This window comes from Lontra canadensis, unplaced genomic scaffold (assembly GCF_010015895.1).
Source record: "Lontra canadensis isolate GAN:19392208 unplaced genomic scaffold, GSC_riverotter_1.0 scaffold9, whole genome shotgun sequence".
Taxonomy (NCBI): domain Eukaryota; kingdom Metazoa; phylum Chordata; class Mammalia; order Carnivora; family Mustelidae; genus Lontra; species Lontra canadensis.
The window spans coordinates 6,537,233-6,561,477 of record NW_022631003.1 but is presented as its reverse complement, the minus strand read 5'-3'; the positions used below and the strand labels follow the sequence as shown (position 1 = coordinate 6,561,477).

General features: G+C 36.9%; 1 protein-coding gene across 6 annotated transcripts in view; it reads right to left on the bottom strand.

The window, feature by feature from the left end:
- Positions 1-23,976, bottom strand: part of NAP1L1 (nucleosome assembly protein 1 like 1) — a 32,969-nt gene extending 8,993 nt beyond the window's left edge. For 4 of the 6 annotated variants that reach the window (XM_032854741.1, XM_032854742.1, XM_032854739.1 and 1 more), the window contains exons 1-7: positions 23,863-23,976; positions 13,548-13,585; positions 8,983-9,068; positions 7,386-7,488; positions 1,261-1,402; positions 912-992; positions 58-186 (exon numbers count right to left, since the gene is read on the bottom strand). In XM_032854741.1, coding sequence (XP_032710632.1) covers positions 58-186; positions 912-992; positions 1,261-1,402; positions 7,386-7,488; positions 8,983-9,068; positions 13,548-13,564 — 558 coding nt within the window. In that variant the 5' untranslated portion in view covers positions 13,565-13,585; positions 23,863-23,976. The remainder of the gene's footprint in view (positions 1-57; positions 187-911; positions 993-1,260; positions 1,403-7,385; positions 7,489-8,982; positions 9,069-13,547; positions 13,586-23,862) is intronic. The other 2 variants (XM_032854743.1, XM_032854745.1) reach the window with 2 other exon arrangements.
- Between the last annotated feature and the right edge of the window lie 269 nt (positions 23,977-24,245).

Here is a 24,245-nt window from a genome sequence, read left to right as displayed (position 1 = left end):
AAATTTCAAAGGTTTTTATCCTTTGAGGTAGTCGGATGTTTTTATGAATAAAATTACCTGAACCATATCACTGAGCAAGTCAACGTTCTTAAAAACAGTTAACCAGAATTCAGGAATTCCCTTGGGGTCTTCTTTTTCTTCATCTTTTTTCTCATCTTCAATCTTGGCTTTTTCTTTCAGCTCCTCCTTGATAAATGACAGCATTAAGTTACTAAATTCCTAAATCAGACTATTTGATAAAATCTTACCCATCCCCTTAACTTACATCCAGCAGTGAAGTACAGAAACCAACAAATCCTCAATCACCAATTGCAATTTTCAATCAGTTAAGTTCTAGTCTAATTGTGTAAACACTGCTGTTACCCATACCAAACTTTACTTCTACAAATATTACTACTACCAGACCCCTCCAAAAGAGAACCACTAAGAGAGAACCTATGAACTATATGGAAACAGTTTTAGAGAAAAATTATAAAGCTTCAGGAAAAATAATAATAAATAAACCTTGCCCAATTCCTCACCCCTTGTTCTTATCAAAACATTATGTTCTCCTTATCAACCAACATTAAAATAGCAATGCTGGGGAAAGAGAGTCATGTAACAGAAAACTGTATTTATGTCACAACCCTGCCGCTTATTAATTGTAGGAAAGTCAAACAGAAGCCTCCATTTCATCACGTGAAAAACAGTAACAATATTTTATATGTCATGATGAGGTTCAAAGGGAAAGTTTATATAATCTATTAAAATTTAAAGACTAAAGAAATGCAAGGGAACAATGTATTTGGGTACAGACGGCACCAGGGCTAAGAGTGGCTCATCTGTTCTGATTATCATTAACTCACCATCAATCTTACAATAAAATATTTCCAAGGTATAAAAAAAACCCCTAAATTACAGTTGGTACCAACCGAAATTTCATCCTCCTCATCTGGTTTCCATTCACATTCTTCTTCCGTAGGTTCATAAATTGCATTAATGATCTCAAATCGCTAAAATGATTTAAAAAAACAAAAAAGAAAAGCTTGCATAAAAACACTGACATCCAGCTAGTAGCTGTTTCTCATTAAAGATGTGTATAGATTTAATGAATGCATACCACAACTTGCATTGCTATTATCGGTAGTTTTCCTAAATACCTCTAATAACCATTTTGGTGAGAGGTCTGAAGACTAACCACCCGCAAGTTTGTTTGTATTTCCAGAGCTTTATTGTAATCTCAAATTTTAGATCAAGAAAATAAATTAGTAGAAATATTACCTTATCAAACAGAGGCTGATAGAGAACAGCATACTTTCTTTCAAGATCATGAACTTCCTCATAGAATTTGGCTTCTATCTGTGCACATTTAACTTGAAGATTTTTGAGAGCATTCACTCGTCTTTTAACTACCCTAGGCAAACTGAAAGGTTGGTACACACCAGTTACAAAGCATCACAGTAAAACACAAGTCACACTTTTATCATATTGAAAAGTAAAGCAAAGAAGTTAGTGAATGATAGGTGTCCTACTTGAAGCAAAAGCAATACTCAAAGTAATTAAAATTCCAGAAACATAAATACATGAACTTAACTATAAAATATTTCAAGAGTGAACATTTAAGCAGATACAGTAAGTTGTGATTTAAAAAAATGTAAATCATATCAAACCTAAATCTTTCATTATAATCAAGTTCAGGATTAGACTTGTCTGTGCTGGCATTTAAGCTGTAAAATAGTCTATCTCTTAGGAAGTTAGAAAGTCATGGACTAACCATCCTGAGAATAAGGACAATACCTTGCTTTAAAAAAAGTATGCATATCTCACCCATACCAGCTATTTTTAGGGAAAAGGATATTAGAAAAAAGGAGGGAATCCTACACCATTATTTCCTATTTTAGTCTCTATTTAGAATTTAAACTTACATTTAAAAAATGTGTATTTCATTAAGAGACTTTCAGTAACAGGTTTGAGATATAATTCATAAATCATACAATTTACTATGGGGTATAAGCCCCCTGAAGTATGATTAAACTTATGACTCTCCCTACCGCTCAAAAAATGTTTGCTCAAAATTTATTGAACTTCAGGGACTCTATACAACAGATAGAATCCAGGTTAGAATTTCCTGCCTTAGGCAGATTGCTATAAATCAAGTAATTCTCTTACTTAAGTTAACTACTTTAGGTAAGATAATGAGAAATAAAAAATTTTCTACATATACCAATTTTTTATTTCTCACAATTCAAAGTAAAAAGTTTGATGTGTTGTCAAGGTGATGAAATAGCATGGGGTGCTGCCCACCCCCACACTTTGTCTCAGAAAAACAAAAAGAATTCAAATCTAGTAATTTCAGAACCAAGAAGAAAACAACTATTCAGGGGCTCACACACGCAACCACACACATACCAGGAGCAACTTCAGGGTAAGAGTAACAACTGTACAGAGTGAACTGCAACCTGGAAAAGGGAGGGAATGGGTGGGGCAGCAGTGAGGAGAGGCTCGAAGAAAGCTTTTGAAATTCTGCACTTGCCTTACAACAGTCTCTATTAACTCCTTCACCCTTTGCAGAGCCTAGTGCCAGCATTGTTAGTAATGATGAAAGCTGAACTGGCTGGCTGAGAGCCTACAAGCATTCTTCTTCCACCCTTCCAATCCAGGTAAAATGGATTACAACCAGAGGAGAACGCCTCTTCCCCAAGCAGCCAAAAACAATCACCTGGAACTGACAGCAAACTCTTGAGTCCGAAGTAATCAGAACTCTCCTTAGGTTCATTCCAATCCCTTTTCTTAAATTCCATGGGACTGTCACAAACCAGAGCCTCATCTTTATTTCTCCCCTCAATAATCATTACTGGGGAGCAACTTATCAACCAGTGAGCCTGAGCTCTACAGCCAAAGTAACTAAACCCTTAAGAAGTGTAATTTTTAATGAAAGAATGAAGTATTTATTATCTGAAGCCATATTATTAAACAAAGCAATGTAAATATATTTAAAGAGGGAAGAAACGACACCAAGAAATCTGAAACAAAATAGAAATATTAAATATGAAAAATACAGTGCCTAAAATAAGTAACCAATAAATAGGATAAACAGAACATAGGTTCAACTTAAGGAAGTCCATTAAAGTTGAAAAGCTCTCTAGAAAGGCAGCAGGAAAGACAGAAAAATTATGACTTGGACAACAAAATTAGCAACAGCTGAAAGACAGAAGAGGTGGCTATCTGAATAAATGAAAAATAAATTTCTCAGAGTTAAAGTAATATGGAAATCCTTACTCTAAATCCCTAAACAGTTAATGAGATTCATGAATATCAAAGACCAAAGAAAATTCTAAATGTGTTCAACGAAAGGCAAATAACCTACACAGGAGAAGGAATCTGACATCAGCTTCAAAAGGAAATAGCATATACAAGAAGAAATGAACTTTTATTTAAGAAATCTGAACTTATAATTTTATAAGCCAAACTATTATTCAAATATGAAGACAAAATAAAAATTGCATGAGGCATATAGGCTTTAGGAAATATGCCAGATATACTCATTACATTCATTAAAAATAATTTCTGAGAAAGTTTTAAAAAATTAAGAAATTACTATGTAAGTATGGGTGGCCAAATATCTTGGTAAATCTTACTGTTGCCTTGATAGAAAAAAAAGAAGACTAGAGAATGTATATTTATAAATAATACAGACATTAGTAAATTTATGAAATCAGTAGGGGTAAATAAACTTAACGAGTTATGAGCCCCTTGGGTTGCCTGGGTGGCTCAGTGGATTAAGCCTCTGCCTTCAGCTCAGGTCATGCTCCAGGAGTCAAGATCTCAGGGTCCTGGGATCAAGCCCCCGCACCTGGCTTTCTGCTCAGCAGGGAGCCTGCTTCCCCTCTGCCCCCTCTGGCCGCCTCTCTACCTACTTGGGAATCTCTGTCAAATAAATAAATAAAATCTTTACAAAAAAAAAAAGAAAAAGTTATGAGCCCCTTTACCATAATAACAAACAACAGAATGCAGTAACTTTAACAGAAGACAACCTAATTTAATGGAAAGCAAAAAAAGAGAAAACAAGGCACAATAAATTATAAAATAATAGCAATTGAGTCCAAAAACAATACCGCTTTCAAGAAATGCAGTTTAAAATTACTAATAAAGGGAGCGCCTGGGTGGCTCAGTGGGTTAAAATCTGCCTTCGGCTCAGGTCATGATCCCAGGATCCAGCCCCACATCAGGCTCTCTGCTCAGTGGGGCGCCTGCTTCCTCCTCTCCCTCTCTCTGCCTACTTGTGATCTTTCTGTCAAATAAATAAATAAAATCTTTAAAATAAGTAAGTAAATAAATAAAATTACTAATAAAGAAGCAAACTTCCATACTAAAGATATAAGGATGGAAAAATCCATGCAACGTAAATAAAAACCAGAAGAAAGTTAGAATAGCTATCTTAGTATCAGACAAAACAATTTATAACACCATCACCACCACAAAATACGACAGAGGACATTTTATACTGGTAAACTAGAACAAAAGGACAAGATATACACATCACAAACATATAGTTAATAATACAGCTTCAAAATATATTAATCTATAACTAATAGAATTACAGGGAGAAACAGTTTAAGCAGAAATTTTTAACACATTCTTCCCAGAAACTGTCAGATCAAACTATCAATCAATAAGCAGAAATAAGCAAACCTGAACAACACAATTAATGTCTAGGCTACAAATTTCAGCATATAGTTTCACACTTAACTTTCATAGAACATTTAGAAAAACAAATATTAAGGCCATAAAAGATAATTTTTTAATAAAAATCAAATGAACAAAGCCCTCAATTCAAGAAACTGGAAAGGGGAATGGAGCAAATCCAAGTAAGGGTTCTCAAACCAAAGGCCAAAGTCCATTTTTAGAAGCATTCTACCCACCATTAGAGACCAGTTAATTCCTATCTTATACAAGCTGCCTTTAACAGCAACCCTGTTTATTTCATTAAGCAGCTGAAATCTTGACTCTAATACCAGGGCATGGAATTACCATCCCGTTAAAGTTTCTGTATTGTAAATATACATATACATACATCACACATGCATATCCAAACACACACACATATTCAAGGACATTTCACTAATGAGTAAGGACCTTGAATAAAATATTGACTACCTGACACAACAGTATAATATTAATACATGATTAAATTTATTCCAGGAATGCAAGGCTAGTTTAGTATTGGAAATACAGGTTTCCAAAAATATATTCAATGTGTACTTAATAGATTCAAAGAAAAAGTCAAAAGACCATCTGAATACATACAGAAAAAAGGTCATAAAAAAATCCAAGTGGACACCAAGTTTAATGGAGAGATTTTATATCCATTCCTGGTTAAGACTAGAAATAAGATAAAGATGCTCACATTCAATGCTAACAGTACTGAAAAGTCCTGGCCAATGTTATAATGAAATAAAAATAAACCTGGTATGAAAGATTAGAGCTAAAACTGCCATTATTTGCAGACAAGATCTTTTGCCTCTGGGAGAAAAGAAAAGAACAAATTACTATAATACATGTAGCAAGATTTCTGGATGTAAGATCAACAGCAAAAGAAATAAAAAATAAAAATAAATCAATAGCACTCTTCTCTACATCAACAACATTCAACTCAGAAATACAATACAAAGTAAGATGTTATCCACAATACCAACACAACTAAAGTATACAGAAATTAACCAAGAACAGACAATGAGAAATATTTTGTAATAAAAGAGAGTATGATTTCAATAAATACAAGGATATAGATGAGACAATTTTACATTAGAAGAATTCCCTACCCATTTTAATCTATAGATTCAATGCAACTCCTATCAAAATTTTAGTCGGGGGGAGGGGGTTGTTTTGTGAAAACCCCTATCAACTTACTATCAACCATATGTTGGATAAAGTTTACATATGATTAGGCCAATCTTGACTGTATTCCACAGGGGATGAGGAAGGGAGGGAGGGTAAAAGAAAGCAAGACATTATAGGGAGAAACAAATTAACAGAATGATTAAATTATCACCCTACCAGATACCATTTACATACTAAAAAGCCAAATTAAAAAAAGAGTGCTGCTCAAAGACAAACACAGGTGTTTATAAGAAACTGATACGCAATAAAGGTCGTATCACAAATAAATGAGGAAATAATGAACTGTTTAGTGAAGTGTTACAGAAACAAGCTCAGTAAAAAAGGCACAAACAAAAAACAAAACACCCTAATGCACAGCTAAATACAAAGAGGGTTTATTAAAGACCTAAAGATGAAAGGTAAAACTAGTCAACAGGAAATGGAGAAGGAACTAGTAAGAACTTAACCTGAATAAGCCACAGGTCAAAAAACCTAGAACATAAAAATTAAGGACTTCTGTTTTATGGAGAATGCTATGGATAAAGTTAATAAAAATGACAACAGATTATTTACAAAGTCTAAAACTGATAAGAGATTAACACCTTGAATATAAAAAAAACTCCCGCAAAACAAGATAGTAAACCCCAATAGGAAAATGGACAATGAGAACAACCTAAAAGGTTCACACTCATGATGAATAAAAAGCTCATTAGACAACAAAAAGTACAAATAAAACAAAATAAACCTGGACCTCTTAGACTGGTAAAAGCAAAAAACCCATAAAGCTGAATGATGCCACAACTGCTGGCAGAAACAAGGATGAAGGTTGCCTTCATGCACTGGATACAGTCATTCTAGAAAGCAAGCTGGGAAGTACTGAAAAGCTTGCATACCCTGTAACTAACAATCCCACTGTAAGTATGTATCCCCCCCAAAATTCTTACACAGTTCTTTAAGAAGGCATGCAAAAAGAGGACCATTACAATGGAATTTGTGCTGATGAAGCTTAGAGGCAATCAAGATATCCATCAAAGAAAAAGCATGTAATAAAACATGGTGGACACAAATCACCATAAATGGTAACATTCAGAAGCCAGAAACTACTAACCAGAGATTATACACAGATAGCAACATGGATGGAGCTTAAACTCATAAAGCCAAGTAAAAAAAGAATTATAAGCAGAATAAGATATACAGGCTACTATTAATGATTTACAGGACCAGTGAAATAAGTAAGAAATTCGCATTTCTTCTAATTCTGTGTATTTCTAGTAAACCTCCGAACAAATCTCAGAAATGGTTAAGATCAGTGTACTTCCTATGGAGAGGAGTCAAACTTTAAAAGACCAAGTCTAAATTGGTGGTGCTCAGCGAAATTTTAAACTCCCCAAAATCCTATGCTAGATACTAACAGACATTAGCTTTCCACTATTAAGTATATGAGTCCTAGATGGTCTTAAAAAGATATACCTGCAATGCTGATTACAGAAGGATAAATAAAGACTACAGAAAAGAAGAACTTGTACCTTTCAATGTATCCTGTTGGTGTTTCTACCAGACCATCAAGTCTTTCTTGAAGGGCTGCAAGAATCTGAGGATTTTGCATCATCTGAACAGTCAGCTGACGCGCTTTAAAAAAAAAAAAAAAAAAAAAAAAGGGCATCGAAAGAAGGATTTTATGAAAATGTATTATGCTATTTTAATAGGACAATCCAATAATGAAGTTTTCCTGACTAGCCCATAATTCATTGGTCTGAGTAGAGATGGGGAGCAAGCTGAGGAAAATCCACTCTGGAAAAACCTGAAGTTGAGATTCCTAATGATCTAGTAACACAAACCATTTCTCATGTCATTGCCACAACTACTATTAACTATAAATGTCCCTTCTCTTCCTACTACCTTGTGTTTCATCTACCTTACATTTTTAAGAAGCTCAAAGCTTCATCCAGATGCCTACCTATGACTCCATATAATGCTTTGATGGTAGACCACACATTATCAGAAAACTTCAAGTGTACTGACACTTTCGACCCTGGGAGAAAGACTGTGAAGTAACCTAACTGCTTGTTTGATGCGTACAGTATAGTGTGCTTCTGTGTATCAGAATAGAGAAAGTTAATAGCTGAGACAACCAAGGTTGTAAACTAAAGCCAAACAAAATGTGGTTGTTAATGTGTCCAAAAATTATACTAAACCAAAAATAAACTAGATTTAGGCAAAACAAATTATTTTGCTATTATTATCTCTTCGTCAATAGACATTACACAAAACTGACATGAATTTTCCCAGTTATGTTTCTGTCAATTCCTGGTATTAATTTGATTACTGGATGGTGTACAGTTATGATAACCAACATGACTTTAGAAATGTCAATGTTGGCCACTAAGGACACTGACCTACATATCTTTTAAGACGATGCTACAAGATGAAAGCTGAAGCTAAAGTTCAGCTGTCTTTTCACAATTAACCTCCATCTGGCTCAACAATGAAAAGTTGAATCATCTAGTACTTTATTAATTCTTAGCCCATACCTACAAGGCATAACCTAAAGCAGCACAATTCCCCACTACCATCGCTACTTCTCCCTTTATAATTATTTGCTGAAAAAAACTGTAAGATTTTTGTTTACATTTAATAAATGTTTTTTGTCACTTGGTAGGAAATATTTTTTAAAAAGCTTGAAATTTACAACTATTATGTTTTCTATATATGAAATACTGAACATTTCCAGTAACTCTAAGCTAGTATTGTTTGTTTACAACTACCACCAGAAACAACTCCCACCAAGACCTGTAACATTTCTAAATTCAGACAAAACTCACAGCAGCTGTTTGACCCAGCGAAGCCATGTCACTCCAGCAGTAGAGGGTACACCAAGTAACTTCTGATGGGTCACTAACTATATTCACACCTTCCTCCCTTATTACCACTCTATATCCATCTCCCTCTTCCCCTCCTTTCTTCCCCCCACCCCAAACAAACACACACAAACTGTTCCTGAACTAGACGTATGGGCCACATGGGTAAAGCAGACAAGGATCCAAAAGGGAACAGTATTTGTTACTACCCTCTAGAAGACATGTGCCAGCAATCACTGGCTCCTGAAGTAATTTAAAATAATACCTTTGATTTTTGTTTCTTCACCAGTTTCTTCTTCTTCTACTTCTTCAACATCATCCAAATCTTGATCAAGTTCAGACTGTTCTTTGCTACAATATCATAGTATCACACCAAGGTTCAAATGTACCAATTACCAAAAAAAATTAAAAATTACAAAAAACTTCAACTCATTTTCTAAGTTAATATGCCTCTTTCAAAAATATGAAATTCAAAAGGTAATTCAGTTTTCTTTCTAACTTCATAAATAAACAGCATAAACTGGAAGTACGTAAAATTTCATTTAAAAGCACATGGTCAAATATAAAATTTGTATTTTAAGGTTTTTTTCCAGAGATTTTATTTTTAAAGAAATTCTCTGCACCCAATGTGGTGCTCAAGCTAACAACCTGGAGATCAAGAGTTGCATGCTCCACCGACTGAGCCAGCAGAGGCCCCTCTACTCTTAGCTTTAAAAATGTCGTTTGATAGGGTTGGTTCCAGGAACATGAGGTCAAGAAGTATATGTTCTCTACCCAGTATCCGCTGACTTCACTCTTCTTAGTAACAGCACCCTGATTTTACATGAGATGGCAATACACCAAGCTTTTAAAAATCTCCATTTCCCAGCCTATCTTTTAGTTAGGTGTGGTTATGTAACTCTGGGCAATGAGTTAAAAAAGCAAAATGTACAGAATTTTGAGTATGCCTTCCTTAATAGGATAATAGACAACTGGGAGGCCTTTTTGATCTTACTCCCTTTGCAGAATAGGGATATAAATTATAGAGTTCTAATAACCATGCTGGGACCATGAGGCATCCTAGAGAATGAAAGCCAACAGAATGAAGGAGTTTGGAAGAACAAGGATCCTGGATCCCTGAAAGCTACAGGGCAATCACATCAGCCTGTACTCACTATCTTAGGACTTCCCTTTTTCTTTACTTCATAGTGGAGATGGGCAGAAAGTTAAGAAAACCTAAGTCTACCTTTGTACTTAAAGCCAGGAGGATGGCACCATTGAAAGGGAAAAAAGTAGTAAGATAACATTCACCCCCTTTCACCTTAAAAATCTAGCTTTTGAATATGAAATTACAATGAGAATTAAAAAGGGAAATAAGGTTATCTAAGTCAACATATAGGTCTTCATATAATTCCTTGTGTGATTTTACATTTTAGTATTTGGTTCACAGATTTAGTCACGTTCACGTTTAGGAACAGCAATTCAAGTATTAACTTTCATACACAGACAAATACCACCTAATTTTCATATAAGAACAAATACAGAAAAAAGTCAACTGTATTCTGCCAGCAAAATTTATGTCCCTGTAAACTAAGGAGAAAAAATTCAGCCTTCCCATCAGAAACAATAGATTATTTCTGAAACTGTCTTTGATTTAGTATAAACCTAAACGTACATAGATTTAAGGGCCATTAAATAAAGATCACATAGCACAGCTACTCCTCCAGTGTGATTTTAGTCATATACTGAACACCTACATTTTAAGGCCTTAAAACAGGGGTCCACAGACTATGTTACATGGTCAAATACAGCCCACTATTTTTCCAAATCAAACTTTATTGGAACACGGCCATGTAAGTTTGTTTACGTACAGTCTATGGCTGCTTTTACACTACAACAGCAAAGCTGAGTAACTGCAACAGAGACCATACAGCCCAAAATGCCTAAAATATTTATAATGAGGTCATTTAAGTTTGCTAACTCCTGCTTTAAAAAACAAGAATACTCCCTTCCTTCCACCCTCCTAGGGCTCACAGCCATCTAAAATTAAATAAGGTGATGGTGGGGAATTGAGCTGTCAAAACCAATTTATTCTTTTTTTTTCCCTTAAGTTCAAAACAAAATGAGGTTGCAAGGTTAAGATGGCAGATTGCACATACTCCTCTGATCTTAGTCCTTCCAAAATCTCTACTAAAATTAGGATAAAAGGGTTTTTTAAACAGACGAACACTGAAGGACAGGAAGAGAAGAAAGAGCAGCAGCAAGTTCATAGAGAAGTGAAAATCTAACTTAACAGTGGGAAAATCTGAAAACTAGACCTAATACAAAATCAAAAAGGACACTTTTGGAACTAGGGCTGGAGGGATGAAATTTGGAGAAAACAGGGAGGACTAAACAAAAACTGATAAAGCAGTTTAATCTCCAGATTCTCTCCCTCAATCTAGCAGAAGCACAACAGCTTCTTCTTTGGAAAGGGTTAAACTAAGAGCTCAGACTATAAGACCACAGATACAGCTAAGAGTCTCTCAGATATAGGACTGTATCCCGCTAGAATGTTGGATGTAGAGACCCTACCCTAGCCACCTTTTCCCAATTTGGACTCTATAACTGAAAGCCAGATCCTCATCCAGATATTCTTCCTTAAGGTATCTGACATAGAGCCCACCAAAAAAAAAAAAAAAAAAATCATTCTGACAATGGGGATTCTCACAATAAACAACCACCCTGATGACCTTACATTACAATCTAAATTAAAAGCCTCCCTCCACCCCACAACAAATTTTCTCATCAACTTTTTTTAAACATCTCTCATCTGCATATTCTCCCCCACCCAGATCTTAGTGAGTAGACAACCAAGTTTTATGTCCTATTTGAGAAAATGCTTTTATATGGAGACAAAAACAAATACAGGAAAGAAAAATTTAAGAGCAAACAAACTACACAGGGAAAAAACATCCACAGAAAAGATACCACAATCCAGTAAAAAGATATTACAGTCAATGAAGTAGGAACAAGATGCTATAAAAAACAGGAACAGAGAATAAAGATACTCCTGAAAACTACACAACAGAAATTTAGACACTTTCCATGCTGAAAAGTAAAATTTCTTCAGCTTTCCCTAGAAAGAAGAGCAGAGATAAAGATGGGAAAACAAGACAAAAGATAATTAGAACAAGTTCAACATTTAACATAAAGGAGGTCCAGAAAGAGAAAACGGAAATAAGACAATCAACAAAATAAGTAAGGATATTCCCCAGAAGTGAAAGCCATCAGGTTGCCAGATTGAAAGGGCCCACCACTGAATGCCTACTACAACAAACTTTAAAAAATACATATAACAATGTGAAAATTTCAGAACTCTGAAGCCAGAGTGCTTCCAGAAATATGTATGTTTAACACAAAAAGTGTCACATACAATGATCAAGAATTATAATGACTTGGAACTTCAACACAGCAATACTGGAAGCCAACTGATAATGGAGCAATGCCTTCAAAATTCTGAAGAAAGAGGATTCCCAAATGAGAATTCTACACTCAAACTATCCAACATAAGAATAGAAGTGTCCTTTTCAGTCATTTATCTTAAAATAATTTATTTCCTTCGTACTCTTCCAAGAAAGTATTAAAGAACCAAAAAAGAAAATAACATGGGATACAAATTTGCAAATAGCAAACCCAAGAGAAAAAAACAAAATGAAACCCCAGGAAGAAAATAAAACAGATCCACAATGATGGCTATATAACCAAGGTTAAGCAATCCAGATTGGAGCAGTATAATACAGAAGGCAATCACTTTGAAAGCCGTTATCACTAAAATATCTGCTACCATTCTTTTTTAAACATGGAAGGATTGGCCAGATTCTTATATGTACTTGAATGTGATGCCCTTGTGTAAATTTTCCTGCCTTCCCACCTCCATGCTCTGCTGCCTACAACTTGTGTGTATCATACCCCCATCCAAGTCCAAGTGTTGTTTAACCTACTCCCAAGCTATGTGAAATCGTAAGCAACAAATAATGCAGCTCACTTATTCTCCCTTACCATATTTCTGCAAGACATCCATCCACACTAGAACCCTGACAGAAGCCAACTTCATAAAACTGATGTTTCTAGAGTACATGACCTTGCCCAATAAATTCTTCAGGATAGCTGATGCTAGACTATGACCCAGATAATCTTTTTTTTATTTTCCTACCTTGGAGACTTCAACTGATAGTGGTAATTTTGCTTTTCTTTTTAAACACAGATAAGTTTGTGACTGCTATTCAGATTTTCAAAATTAAACACTGATTAACAATGTACAGGTGTTAAAACTCTAAAAAAACAAAACAAAACAAACAAAAAACCAAACAAATGATTTAGACAAATGCCAAGACAGTGCTTACACGTCTGGAGAAGGTGGAGGATGCAACTGAGAAGAGGGACACTGGGCTTCTAATACTAATGTTTTACTTTTAAAAACTCAAATATAATTATCCTAAACTCTACATATACATTTCATACACTCTTCAACTTGTTTGTATGATACACTAATATGGAAGTAGTAAAGTCTTCGGGAAATACACATATGGTAAAAATGGATTTTGCCAAGTATTTCTTCCTCATTTCTGTGCTCAGCACATTCCTAAGAATAACCACTGGCAAATGGTTTATTTAAGACAATGATTATATATACATTTTGTTTTGGATACACTGTACCCATCATTATATCGGCAGGTATTAAGCATCAGTCTTTACCATACATTTTTATAATGTTATTATTACTACTATTAATTACATCACAGTACAAAGTGAAGCCCAATCTCTGGGAAAAGTAAAAAACAAACAAAAAACCAACTATCTGGCACTTACTTGTCAATGTCCGCCATGTTGTTAAGAACTCCAAATATCTACGGAGAGAAATGCCAATGTTAACAAAATATACTTTTATATATAATGTATTTAAAACCATTAAAAACATTTGATGCCCAAACCCTTTAAATCAGTACCACACTGAGAACCAACCCAAGAAGGAACGTATACTCCCATTAAAAACACATCACTGTTGGGTGCCTGGGTGGCTCAGCTGGTTGAGCAACTGCCTTTGGCTCAGGTCATGATCCTGGAGTCCTGTAGGATGATTCCCGCAAGGCCTGCCTGCCCCCCCCCCCTCCCTGCTCAGCGGGGAGTCTGCTTCTCCCTCTGCCCCTCCCCACCTCATGCTCTAACACTTGCTCTCTCTCTCATTCTCTTTCAAATAAATAAAATCTTAAAAAAAAAAAAAAATCAGTATTAAGAAGAAAAATCATGGCACATATACATGGACTTTCATACTAGCCCCCAAAGTAATTTTTCAGAGGACACTACTAAAAATAATGACGTTATTACTAGGCTTTTAGACTCTACTATGTAAGAACATTTCATAATAGCACTGCTGGTAAAGAATCTGATGTATGCTAGTATCACAGAAAAGAATACAAGAGGTCTTTATTCAAACTCTTTTAACATACAAATGGTCAATTTTTGCTTAGACTTAGTACCTCACAGAACCCACTTCATTTTTAACGGTATTAATTCTTATCAAATTCATGTTAAAAAGTCAAAATCTGCCACCATTATGCCCCCAGAGATCTTCCTAAAAAGTTTAATAATCTTTGCATCAAAAGTCAGTCCTGGGGCACCCGGGTGGCTTAGTCATTAAGCAGCTGCCTTCCGCTCAGGTCAAGATCCCTGGGTCCTAGGATGGAGTCCCTGCATGGGGCTCCCTGCTCAGCGGGAAGCTTGCTTATCCCTTTCCCACTCCCCTGCCTGCGTTCCCTCTCGTCTCTATCAAATAAATTAAATCTTAAAAAAAAAAAAAAAAAAGTTAGTCCTTTAAGCAACTTAATGACAGTTTTAAAGCTCTGGGTCCCAATCTTTTTCAAGTGAACCTTCCCCATCTCTTCAGTACCTCCCGTCTTATCACTGATAAAGACCACAACCCCCACCCTGCTACCCTGGATATGCTGGCACATTGTCAACAAATTCTTGGTTACCTTACATCAAAATACTGTTAGAACCCAACCAGCAAATACCCTAAATTCTTTCCCCGCTATAGATTAGTATTAACTTAAAGAATACTTCTTTTAGGGGCGCCTGGGTGGCTCAGTGGGTTAAAGCCTCTGCCTTCGGCTCAGGTCATGATCCCAGGGTCCTGGGATCGAGCCCCGCATCGGGCTCTCTGCTCAGCAAGGAGCCTGCTTTCTCCTCTCTCTCTCTGCCTGCCTCTCTGCCTACTTGTGATCTCTGTCTGTCAAATAAACAAATAAAATCTTTAAAAAAAAAAAAAAAAAAAAAGAATACTTCTTTTAGAAGAAGAAAACTGAAGGTAAAACGTGTTATATTCAAGCAGGAAAATGGCTAAAGCCACACATAATGAATGCACAGACTACCAAAAAAAAATTATCTAAATCAAGCTTAGGATCCCACATTAAAATCAAGTTTTTATCTTTTAGTAACTTAAAACCACAGACTTTTAACTCTCAGAAAGCTACAAGGTGTGATTCCTCATATCAACATGTTTTCTATGAATTAAGAAGAGTTAATGATTTCAGCAGTCAAGAGCTAATATGTGGAGTATTATTAGTGAGCCAACATCCATCCTTTGAACAAACTGAAGAAAATATTTCTTCCTAATAATGTATCCTATTCTACTTTAAATATTTTTGCTTTAAATAATTTCTAATAGCACTGATAAATTTCTCTAGTGATGCTGGGTAATTAGCCAACATTAACAAAATATTTAGCAAACAATTATGAAGAAATATTAATTCAAAAATAAGAAAAATATTGAATCTTAATCATCAAAGAAATACAAGTAGGATTCCAGTTTGTCTATCAAATCAGCAAGACTCCTCTTTTAATGCAGGGAAAATGGTGGTGAACATGCAGTCTTAAATATGGCTTATGTTCTTTCTGGAGAGTAATTTTGGAATAGTAATATAAGAAACCTTAAAAATGTCTGTCTCCAGCTTTAGTTATTCATTTGTGAGACTCTAATATATAAAAAAAAATATTATGAATCTAAAGGTCTATGCTTTATCATGTTTGCCTAGGTTCTTCCAAAATTCAGTTAACATAACCTTTGGCTCTTGGCTCAAAGTTTTACTTTTTCAGAGAGGCTTCTCCACCCTGTATATTCTGGCTAAATAAGACTTCTTGGTTGTACACACTCCTAGAATGCCCCACTTCTTTCCATCATAAGATGTCTCAAGTTTGTAATTACAAATTAGTGTGATTATTTGACTAAGATCTATCTTTCCCAACTAACCAGAGCACAAGACTCATATTACCGGGATTATATGTGCTTTTGCCAGTCGCTGCACTGCATCCTTCAGAGTAATAATATATAAAGCTTATGCACAGAGCAGGTACAATTACTTATCTCATCAAAAATAAACTTAGTATTAGCATGGAATGTGCATACAATGAAATGCTTTGCAGTCAATGAAGCAGATACAGAAAGAGCACAGGGCTTATGGCAGAATTCAATCTGGACAGGAATATATATATATGCATGTGTGCGTGTGTGTGTATATACATATGTATGTGTGTGTGTGTGTGTATATACACACACATGAACATGCATACTCATGCACATACTTTATGAATAAAACATTTCTAAACAGATATACCAGAAACCTAGTAATAGTCACCTTTAAGAAAAGGCTGGGAGAAAATGAGAACTTATATTTGGTTTTTCCATATTTAAATACATTTTGCTAACATTTTGGAATTTGCTGGGTTGAAGTCTAGTTAAGTCCAGCAATTATCAAAAATATAAAACAACCCCCCCAAAGTTCTAAATTCAGATTTTTGTAACATTTTAAAATGTACTCAGAAGAATGGCTACACTGCTACCTTCCCTGTCCATTTCATGGGGTCACATTTAGAATTCAAATGCTTTAAATGAAATTCTTTGATTCTTTATTAAAGATGATTCAAGACAGAACAGGATGGCATTTACTTCTTCAGAGATACTTTCTCTACTATGCCCTGCCCACTCTAGCTGAGTTAGATTTCTTGGTTATACACACTTCTGTTTTCTAAAGCAGACCTAATTTTGTAGTCAAATCATTTGGGTTGACACCAGCTTTGTAAAGATCTAGCTCAGGCAAATGACTTCTGGTCTTATTCACCATCTACAAAAATACAAAAAAAATCTATTCCTTTATTGGACTACTCTTATTAAGACACAAATTTATGGGGCGCCTGGGTGGCTCAGTGGGTTAAGCCGCTGCCTGCGGCTCAGGTCATGATCTCAGGGTCCTGGGATCGAGCCCCACATCGGGCTCTCTGCTCAGCAGGGAGCCTGCTTCCCTCTCTCTCTCTCTGCCTGCCTCTGTCTACTTGTGATCTCTGTCAAATAAATAAATATTTTTTTAAAAAGATGCAAATTTATAAAAGACTTAACCTGCGTTTGATAACTACTGAACATTCAATAAAATATAACTTTTCAGTTATGTCCATTTTTAATTATCTCAGCACAGGGTCAATATTTCTGCAAAATAATTAGCTGAGATGATCGTTAAAATGTACAGACTAACCAATAAATGTGCCACGGTAACGTTAAGATGTTAACATTAAGGAAAACTGGTTAAGGGGCATGTGGGAACTCTCTAGAGAGTAGCTCTACAACTTTTCTGTAAATCTAAAACTACAGCTAAGTTCTTTAAAAGAGAAAGAGATTAATCCCTATGCCCAGATCCTGAACCAAGAGGTCTAAGAGACTAGACCTAAAAATCTCCATTCTAAACAAGAAACCCCAGCCCCTGATGTAGGTGATTCTCAGACAATCAGATCACATTGAAAAAAACACAAGTTTCCGTTAATACCTACATTAGTTTTGTTGGTTTTTGTGGGTTTGTTTTTTTTTACTGCACTCAACATTAAATTAAATCAATGAAAATTTTATTTATCAGACATGAAATTACTTTCTAAGAGTTCAGAAGAATTTCCACTTCTGGTAGTGACAAGCTAAATTATGCAGACCAACTCTGCATAAAATAATTCCAAGTCCAGAATAAACATTTGCTGAAATCTTAAAAGCAATGTTTTAACTACTGAGAGGTAAAATCAAAAGCCCCAGACCTATCCAAGGTGGGAAATCTTTACAGCAACCCTCCACATTAAGCAAAGTGCTATATTATCAAGGATGATAAACCAGTTCTCTTGGACAAATAAACTAGAATCACTTATTAGTGTTGTCTCAAAACCTCAAGCCATGAGCTTTAAATGGTCAGCCTGATCATGTTCCTAAGTATCTATACAACCAAATGAGAAAGGCACCTTCATTCTAGACCTCAAATAATTTATACAAGTAGTTTTCAAGAGCAGTAAGGGCAACAGAAACAATACAATAGAAACCTGCCCCAAAGATTTAAATATTGTCAAAAGGACTATAAATAAACTTATAAACATAGACAAATGACAACCATGCTTATTGAGTTTGAAAATGCAGTGTCTGCAAAGAACAGCCATCTATTAAAGGTGATAAACAAATCCAGCAAAGAATGAGAGAACTTTGAGAAATAAAATAATGGAAATCAGGCCAAATGGGCAGGTTTATCAGTAGACTAAACACAGATGGAAAGATAATTGAGGGATGCAAACTTAGAAGAAATCTTCCAAAATATGGCAGAGACTAAAGGCTAGAAAATGGGATGTTTTATCAGTTTTAACTGATGTTAAAAGATATTTCAGGATACAACAGAGTCTAATGAAGATTTAATACAAGTTCTAGGAGTTAAGGAGAGAATGCACAAAATACTTGAAAAAAATGAAAAGCCTGGGGTGGCGCAGCAGTTCAGCAGCTGACTTCCGTCCTGGTCATATCCCAGGGTCCTAGGATCAGGCTCCCTGCTTGGTGGGGAGCCTGCTTCTCCTTCTCCCTCTGCCTGCCTCTCTGCCTAGTTGTGCTCTCTATGTCTCTGTCAAATAAATAAATAAAATCTTAAAAAAAAAAAAAATGAAAACCCAAGAATTTTCCAGAACTGATGGAAGACAGCCCTACAAATACCACCAGAACTGATGGGGTTGGCCCTACAAATCCCAATCATGATAAATCAAAAAGAAACCTACAGTTAGAAATATCAGTGAAAAGGCAAGACATTAAAGACAAGTCACCTCAAAAACACAGAGAAAATACTCAGCTTAAAGCCATAAGACACACAGCTACCTTCTCTTCAATAGACACAAAAGACAACAGAGTCCTCAATGTGCTAAAAATAGCCAAGGATCTTAGAATATTATAATGAAAACACCTTCTAAGAATGAATGTGAAACAGGTATTTTCTGGAAAATATGCCTCCAGCTCTCTCATATATTCTATTAAGTATATTATTCAGGCAGAAGGCAAGTGATCCCAAATGGAAGAACTAATTTCCAAGAAGAAATGAGGGGCAAAAAGGATAACTTCATATATCTAAATAAACCTTTTTAAGTATCACCACTGTGTAGTGTGTTAAAAAATTAAAACTACCACAACATTAAGTCAGTGGTGAAGATAAATCAACTAAAGGTTCCCATTAAAAAGCATCAGGCAGGATTTAAGAAAATCCAACTACATTCCATTTATAAGAAACCTATCTATAACATAAGGATATAGTTTTCCAGTAAAATATAATCCTAACCGAAAGAAAGCGGGTATAACTATTATTAACAACTAAAAATAAAGTTTAAGGAAAAGCAATACTAGAAATAAAAAGGTCACTCTACAATAAAATAGTGTATTCACTACCCAGTATATGTAATGTGCAGAAGATCTCAATTCAAAGATACTGTTCATAACAATGTCACTGAAGGCAAATCTTAACCTGAGAACTTGAACACACAAAAAATCTTCCACTGCAAAGGGGAAACAAGTCACTGAATTACACCACAAACTGGTTGTATTTTGTGCTCTTGTAGTAGTTGGATGTCCAGACATGTGTTACCAAATAACTTCTCACCATTCCAGAAAACCTGACTCTGAATAAGTTCTCCTGACTTTCAATGAGAAGTAAAGAAAGCGAACATTTATGAAGCCTACTCAGTAAGGAACTATTCTAGGCTTTCCTCCTATCTACGGATAAAATACTAAGCAACTTGCTCAGCAACACACAAAAGGTAAGAACCTAGTAATTAAAAATCTGACTTTCAAAACCCATGTGACATCCAATATCATCCAAAAAACCAAAGTACCTGCTCTATCAGCCTACTGTTACGTAGATTATACCATAATAAAATAGCTGATGTTCCTTTACATAAAATGACATACTTCATAGGGAAACAACCAATCATGAAAAATTACAAATATTTTAAAGCAAGAGTTCAAGGGAACCAATAATAAGATTCCCCTTACCTGAGACCTCACATCTCCCTCCAAATGCACTTTTAAGCAAATCTCTATTTAAGACACTGTTGTTCTATAATGTTTTCAGTGGTCCAAGGGCTCAATACTTGATTTGGCTCCAGCACAACCTCATAGTTACAATATCCTATTCTTTAGGCTCACCAAATGGACTCCTATTTGAGAACACTACATAACTTCTAGTCCAAGGGAGCTCAATTTTCTAGATTATCATCTAATCCCACAGCACAGAAACATACCTGGGTTGGACTGAAAAATCTGGTGAATATTCACCAAGCAGTAACAAACAAAACCAATTTATTCGCATGAGGGGAGAATTACACACACACACACACACACACACACACACACGCGCACACACACACACACACCAGACAAAAAGCTTAGGAGCCATCACTCAACTACCATATGTAAACAAATTCCATGTTGGAAGACCCCCTGACCATAAATAAATACTGTTGCCTTTCCTTAGAGCACAGTGGAATCCAAAGCGTGCTTATGAATTCCAAGCTGGTGTATAGTGTAACAGTTTAAATCAAGGGAGCTCCCTTTAAAAACCAATACAAAAGCCTCATGGTAAGTCATCATTGCTCAGTTATGTAACCTTGAAGAAGTCCTTTAACTGCTCTGTACCTCGGGTTCACATAAAATGCTGATACTACCTACTTCTAGGAGCATTAAATTAGCTAATAATACGAAGTAATTTGTGCTCTTACATTATTTTCCCCTGTTGTGTTCTTCTGTACCCTCTTTACCTTAGAAAATAATTAAGTATAATTAATTAAATATGTTAGTTAAATGTAATAGGTTCTTCAAAATTACAACCCCCTTTCCCAATAAAAATTAAAAAGTACAAAATTTCTGAACAAATAAAAATTTATCAAACCATGTAGTGTAAAAGGCAAAGTTGGTAACCAAAAGTACAGAGGCCACTTTGGATGGCAAGTGCAGTAATGTGATCTAGTAGTCTGATATCAATGTACAAAACAACTTACAAGGATGGGTGAAAGCAACAACGTTCACTTTCTAAAACCTACTCTGCCCAAAAAGGGGAACTTCTTATTCAGATGAAATTAGTAAGAAATGGCACTTAAAATCACCATTAAATGGGTCCTTGATGTAAAGAATGTTAAATACTACTCTGTCCCCCGCTTTTTTTTAATAGCATTCACTACAACTTAACATTTTATATCTAGCTAACCAATGTTTTTTTGATGTTTTTAAAGACATTATATCCGAATAGATGCTAAAATACTCAGAGAATCAAATAAAAACACAAATAATGACAGGTCTGATTTAAACTTGAGGATCTGAATAGACTGATCAACTTATCAGGACTCATCCTCTCTCATCTTATTTTCATTAACATTTCCAAATTTACAACCAATCAAAAAATGAGCAAAGATGTAGTATTTGATTTTGATATCTTCTTCATTCTTTAAGTCTAATAGATTTCGCCTCTTTTAGCCCCTTTTCCTACAAAAGGACTTTTTAAAATATAATTTGGGGCGTTAGAATTCAGTCACCTGGAGACAATATGGACAAGCTGGGTAAGTAATAAAATGAGCAACAGCATTTTGGACTAAAATAATTCTGGTACAAGTGTTGGGTTTTGGTTGTTGTTTAAATCTCCAGCAAACAAGATCAGTCATGTGCCACATTTAGCATTGGCTTAGTATTTTGTCAACAGGCCCAGTATCAAAAATAGGTACTTTGCAACAGATAAAATTTACAGGTTTCAAACTGGTATGATGAATTTTTTTGAAGTTGTGTTTATCAAATTAACATAACGTTGACCTGATAATCTATGAAGTCAAAGTTTCATAACCAATGTTTGATTCCATCTATCCTCCAAAGGACCAGTCTTCTTTTTTTCTTTTTAAAGATTTTATTTACTTGACAGAGATGACAAGCAGGCAGAGGCAGGCAGAGAGAGAGTGGGGAAGCAGGCTCCCCGCTGAGCAGAGAGCCCAGAACCCTGGGATCATGACCTGAGCGGAAGGCAGAGGCTTTAACCCACTGAGCCACCCAGGGGCCCCAGGACCAGTCTTCTTAGAAGTAAATTGCACATTCTAGATTTGGAACATTAACTGAACTTAATTTTTTAAAATTTTTATTTAATTTGAACAACTTCCAACAAGCACGAGACTTAGGCCCAGAAGATCACTGTAAACCATTATTTACCTCAACAATTTAAACAAGTTATTCTGTATGTAATATTTCCCCTATCCAAAGGTAATGTGTATTTTAAGTACAGAAGTGTTAACGTGGGTTGACAAGAAAAGAGGACTTAATTAAATATTACTTTTAAAAGATACGTTGATGCTACCTATCTTCAAAAACAGCAAATTCCGTTTTACAGCTCTTCTGAAACCAGGCAATGTTCAGAGACTTAAAAGTGCAATCCTTACAGAACTAGTTACTAATCATTTATCAGTGATGATCTAAAATAGGGGCTCCTTGAGGACATTACGTGCCAGATTCGTTCTTTCTCTACTCTGAAAGCCTAGCCCTCCCAAATAGGACTGCATTCCCAGCTCCCTTCACTGCCTCCTTGTATTAGTAGGAGCACTGACAAGACAGCAGGCTACAAACCTGACCCACTAAGTTTACATTAACGCCTATTTCCACCCATACTTCCTACACCCAGCGCCTCCATTCATTATAAAAACAAAACAACTAGTTAAGTAACCTCTTCTGGGAACTTCAATGAAGGAACTAATTTGTAAGAATGTGAAAGAAGTCCTAATAGAATTAAAGACACTAAAAACAAAAAATCGTTTATTTTCTTCTTAGAACCGTTTACAGGATTAGATTAATTAGGATCACTTCTCCCCAGGTAATGAAATCCCGGTCAAGACACCCATCTAAATTCTAACTGTACTGGAGGTACACAAAAAAATCCCGTGTTAACAACAGCTAACACGACCCCTTCACAAGCGTAAATTCTTTAAAATCCTAGCAGTAGAGGCCATGCTTCATCACCCATCTAACACTCATACTTTCCTGTTACCAATAAAAAGATTAAGACCAAAGAGAAGCAGGTAGGAGTTTGAAAGCCAAAAGCTAGACTTGTTTACTCTGAATTTTCACATCCCACCACCCCTACAACTCTCAGTAAAGTGAGGACAACCCATCCCCGTCTCCAATCAAGCCCAGGCGACGGCCACGTGTCTAGGGAAGCCTCCGGGGTTTCCCCTCCCAGCACCGTCGCCGCCTCCAGTGGGCGGAGAGCCCAGGAGCCTCGAAGCCTCCCCGCCCCCTCCGGGCCGCGTCCCTTCACATCCCCTCCCTCCCATCGGAATTCGCAGCCTCCGCCGTTCTCTCCATCCCCCAGCGGCCTCCCTCCGGGGATTATTTTTGAGGAAGCGGGGGCGTCGAGGAAGCCGTGGGCTACGCACTCGAACCCGGCCCGCACCCCGGCAGCCTTGAAGAGACAGCGGCCGTACCGCTGGGGACCGGGAGGCGAAACCGCGGCCTCGCTGCCGTCCGCGCGGAGAAGCCGGTGGGGCTCAGGGAACCTCGGCGCACACCAGCACGGCCCCCGCGCCTCGCAGGCCCCGCCGACGCCCCGCGTCTCCTCAGCCGTTCCCGAGTAAAGCGCCAGCCAATCCTCGAGGCCCTCTCAGGCTACGGGGACGAAACTCCGCGGACGGCTCAGGCTCCGGCCTCACTGGACGACCCGGGAGGCCCCGGAGGCCAGAGGCCCTCACTCTCATTCCCCTGTCCCTTCCCTCCGCGCAGGCCGCCTGACCGATCCTACGTTCCCCTTTCCCTTTCAGACCCCCCATCCGTTACCGGTGGCTAGCACGGGGAGCCAGGCGGTCGGAGCTGCGCAGGCAGTGACTCAGGGCGGCGGCGGGAGGAGCAGGAGGCGGCGCCGCGAGCAGATGGCGCTAAAAAAGACCCGAGAGCCCGCCGCTCGCGCTCATATACAATTAGCGTCAGCACGTAGGGCCCGCACCGCTGCCCCCCCAGGCCTCGCCGTCTCCTAGCAACGCGAGCGGGAGGCGGGCCCAGGACGGGTTGCCTAGCAACAGAACTGTCCTTCTTCTTGGACGACCTCCACACCCTCTGCGAGGTGCTTGGGGGGGTCCTCGGGTTCCCGCCTCGGCCCCCTGCTACGCGCCGCGCCATCTCTTTTCTCCCCGCTGCACAAGAAAAGAAATCACAATCCCTTA